A 3,904-nucleotide genomic window follows, 5' to 3' on the forward strand; every position below is an offset into this window, starting at 1 on the left:
GCGTCCGGAGCCTGTGCTCCGCAACAGGAGAGGCCACAGCAGTGAGAGGCCCACGTACAGCAAAAAAAAAAAAAAAAAAAAAAAAAGACAATATTGAATTGGCTCCATATGTGCTATTTTTAATTCTACCTAATGATCAGAAATGTTTTAGAGTCTTAACGGGCATGGTTTTGCCATGACCTTATCTATTTTGATCTTATCTTTTAAAAATTGTTAAGTAACTCTTTTTGTAAGCAGCAAGTTACCTTACTTATTAGACTATTTCTTAGAACCTCTATTGTGACTGTAACATTTTAGAGACTTTGGTTTTCTTGGGTTGAGTTATAGAATTCTGTATCTGTAAGTCATGTGGCCAGGGCAGCTTAGGTGGACAGAGTTCATGGTACATGGTAAGGCAGAGAAGACACACATCCACATAATGTCAAATAATGCAGAATACAAGAGCCTCGTCTAATAGTAATTATTACACAGCCTGCTGACACAGACACTGTATAAAATAAAATTTGCAAAATCATTATCAATTGATGTTTAAAATCTTCAACAGACACAGTCAACATGGGCTGATAATCTGAACTATGCTGAGAAATGGACTTACTGTGATTCTTGTTTATTTTAGAATGCTGGCAACAGGACCCTCATATTCGTCCATCATTTGCCTTAATTCTTGAACAATTGACTGCAATTGAAAAGGCAGTTATGACTGAAATGCCTCAAGAATCTTTTCATTCCATGCAAGATGACTGGAAGCTGGAAATTCAACAAATGTTTGATGAGTTGAGAACAAAGGAAAAGGTGAGTGATATATATTAATTGCATAATGTGCTCGCGCTTACGGAGATTGTGGAAAACTTGAGTCAAGAACCACTGTCAGCATTATGTTAAAATATCCTCGGACTTGTTGATTCTTTCCTTCCAGGCAAAACAAAACGAAACAGAACTGTACTCAAAACATATAATTGGAAAACAATAGGGGAATTTTCAATTGTAAAAAAATTTTTTAAAAAGGAGAGAGAGTGGCATACTAAACACTTAGTATGCGTTAACCAGCTTCAGTAATTGTCAGTATTTTGTCATTTTGTTCATTTCTTTTTCCCATTATCATTTTTTTTAACTGCAGTATTTTAACTTAAAACCTAGACTCACATCATTTTACCTTTAAATGCTTCAGTATGCATCTCTAACTGGTAGGAATTTTTAAAATATCTTTCTTGCCATTATTATCTTAAAAAAATAAGTAATTCCTCGATACCGTGTCATACTCCATACCCAGATGTCACAGTTTGCCTCAAAGATGTCTTCTTCTAGTTGGTTGGTGCCAGTCAGAATTTAAATGAGGGCTTCATGTTTTTAGTTAGGTCTTTTAAGGCTTCTTTCATGCCAGTCCCTCCTCCTTTCCCCCCCTCCTCCCCGCCCTTTTATCTCCAAGGCATTGCTTTGTTGGAGAAGCCGGGAAATTGTGTAATTTTTGAATTTCTTAATATGATGAGTGAAGCTCTGGTTGGTTTATGTATTTTAAGAGGAAGAAAAACAAGAAACCTGAATGTTAAATGTGCTGAAGCTGCGTATATATTAACCACATACAAAGTGTGCAGTAGGAGAAGCAGAAACACTCCTAATTGGAAGGCAGATAGTTGTAAAGTGAGTTCCTGGTGACAACTGACCGTCAGCAGTCACTGAAGACCCCAAGCTCAGGGCATGGTACTATGCTTCACGCATAGTAAGGAAGTATTAGGCAGTATTTACTTCTTAAAAGATAGTTTTGTAATACTTGAGCATTTTGATGACTCAAGGTTTATTCCGGTTGTCTGAGGTGTATAATTGTTCAGTAGGTTAAATTCTTCTCTTGTACTTGGCCACAAATGTCTGGGCTAAAATACAACATTGCAGGTTATTGATAACCTTTACAAAGCCATGTAATTGTCCAGGAAGGAACTTTTATACCTCATATATTTGTGATTCTAAAATAGAATTCTTTTTCAGTAGGCAGTAATGCTTTGCTAAATAAAGAGTCCATTTGCTTATTCCAGTGTACGTCATGGAAACATGGGATTATGACATAGCTGAGTCCTTCTCCCATGTTAAATTACCTTGACTTATGTAATATGGCTCTCCTTTATGTCACTAGACTTTCACATTGACTGTAATACTGAAGGCCTATAGCCAACCTAAGGGCAGAGGAAAGGGCAAAAGAGGGAATGAAAAGATGTGGTCTGAATACATATGTATAAACATTTCTTGAGCTAGTGTATATACTTCTGTGCATGAAGCCAAGATATCATATGCCCAAATTCTATCCGTGAGCAGCTTACTTCTGTTATCAGGCTGAATTGGGAATGAATAAAATGTATGTCATAGGTATTCCCCAAAGGGCAAATTGTTCACTGGAAAAAAAATACAGATTAAGATCTTGTCTTTGGGGAAATTTTTCTGAGTTTCAATGTTAGAATTTCCTTCCAGCAAACATATTAAATGTCTGCTGTGTGCTGGGAAGAGTGTTAGAGCGCTGGGATACGCAGATGGATATGGCAGTCTGTGTATCCTTGCGTGGTCCTTGACTGCCAGACTAGGGATTTGGATCTTGTTGACAGGTTTTAAAAGGGGCTTGATGTACTGTCTTGGCAACACTTTCCAGCCAACCTCTGCCTTCCCTCCGTCTGCTTCCTTTGTGTAGTAATGAGATTACTGTTCTCTTAGGTACCCAGTCTCAAAGGTCTTGAAGATGTGGTCTTCTCTGTGACAGAGACCTTCAGTGGTAATTCACTCCCCTGACCCCTGTTGTCCCCACTCATCACCTGCAATACTGCAGCAGCATCCTACCCGGGTGCCTCATATCCAGCCTCGCTCCCCTAACTGAGCCCTTCACCGCCACCAGTGAGCCTTCTAAAACGCAAATCAGACCCGCCTCACTTCAGTGGCCAGTTCCTTTTCCTCATTAACTTCCTTGTCCTTCCATGTTGAACCTCACTTTTTCTCCAGCCAGACTGAATTCCTTCAAGTTCCCTTAACGCCACGCTCCTGACTTTTGGCCTTTGTGTATATTCTTTCCTCCGACCCCCGCCCTGGCTTTTATCCCCTCCTCACAGGTGCTGCTTCTTCATTCTCAGGCTCCCAGAGCTCCCTTCCCTTATCCTCTTTTACCACGTAAAGTGTGTCACAGTGTCCTGCGCCTCCCTTAGCATGCCCACACTGAGTCATACTTTATTATTATCTGCCTCTTTATGTGTCCTTGGTCTGCCTTTTCTGCTAGTTAAGTTCAGGAACTATACTGTTTCATTCTTGGTCGTGTTCATCCACAGCACTGAACAAAGTACTTGGCCCATGGTAGACATTCAGTAAATACAATAAATACCTAAGTAAAGTTTCTTAACATGTTCCTAATATGTATTTTAATAGGTAAGAGATATTAGCAATTATTATTTTATTGTCATATTTTTAAGTGAACATTTTTAAGTGAAAAGGGAATTTAAAAGTGGATAAATGCCATGAGTCCTTCTTTGAATCTTATGCTATAAAAGAGGCAGACAACTCAGCTGTTTAACTTCTGGTTATATAATCTTGAGAAACTCCCACACTTATGCACAAGGAAATTAAGGTTATTCACTCTGAAGTATTGTTTGTAATAGTGAAAAACTGAAAACAACCCCAATATCCATTAATAGGGGAATAGGTGCCTAAACTACTGTATATTCATATGGTGGAAATCTGTACAGTACTTAAGATAAATAAACTCCAGCTGTATGTTTCAACATGGGTAAGTCTCAGGCATAATACTGGGCAGAAAAAGCAGTTGCAGAAGGATAATCACATTGTGTAAATTTATAAAACCACATAAAACAATACTATTCAGGGACTTCCCTGGTGGCGCAGTGGTTGAGAGTCCGCCTGCCGATACAGGGGACACGGG

The 3,904-nt window shown here is 38.9% G+C and overlaps 1 protein-coding gene across 1 annotated transcript in view; it reads left to right on the forward strand.

Annotated features, from left to right (window-relative positions):
• The window catches only part of MAP3K21 (mitogen-activated protein kinase kinase kinase 21), a gene marked incomplete at its 5' end in the record, with an annotated part of 48,506 nt that overhangs the window by 22,228 nt on the left and 22,374 nt on the right, over positions 1–3,904 (forward strand). The window contains one exon of the mRNA XM_007466999.1: positions 617–792. Within this exon, the coding sequence (XP_007467061.1) occupies positions 617–792 (176 nt within the window). The remainder of the gene's footprint in view (positions 1–616; positions 793–3,904) is intronic.

Source organism: Lipotes vexillifer, unplaced genomic scaffold, assembly GCF_000442215.2.
Source record: "Lipotes vexillifer unplaced genomic scaffold, Lipotes_vexillifer_v1.1 scaffold410, whole genome shotgun sequence".
Lineage (NCBI taxonomy): Eukaryota > Metazoa > Chordata > Mammalia > Artiodactyla > Lipotidae > Lipotes > Lipotes vexillifer.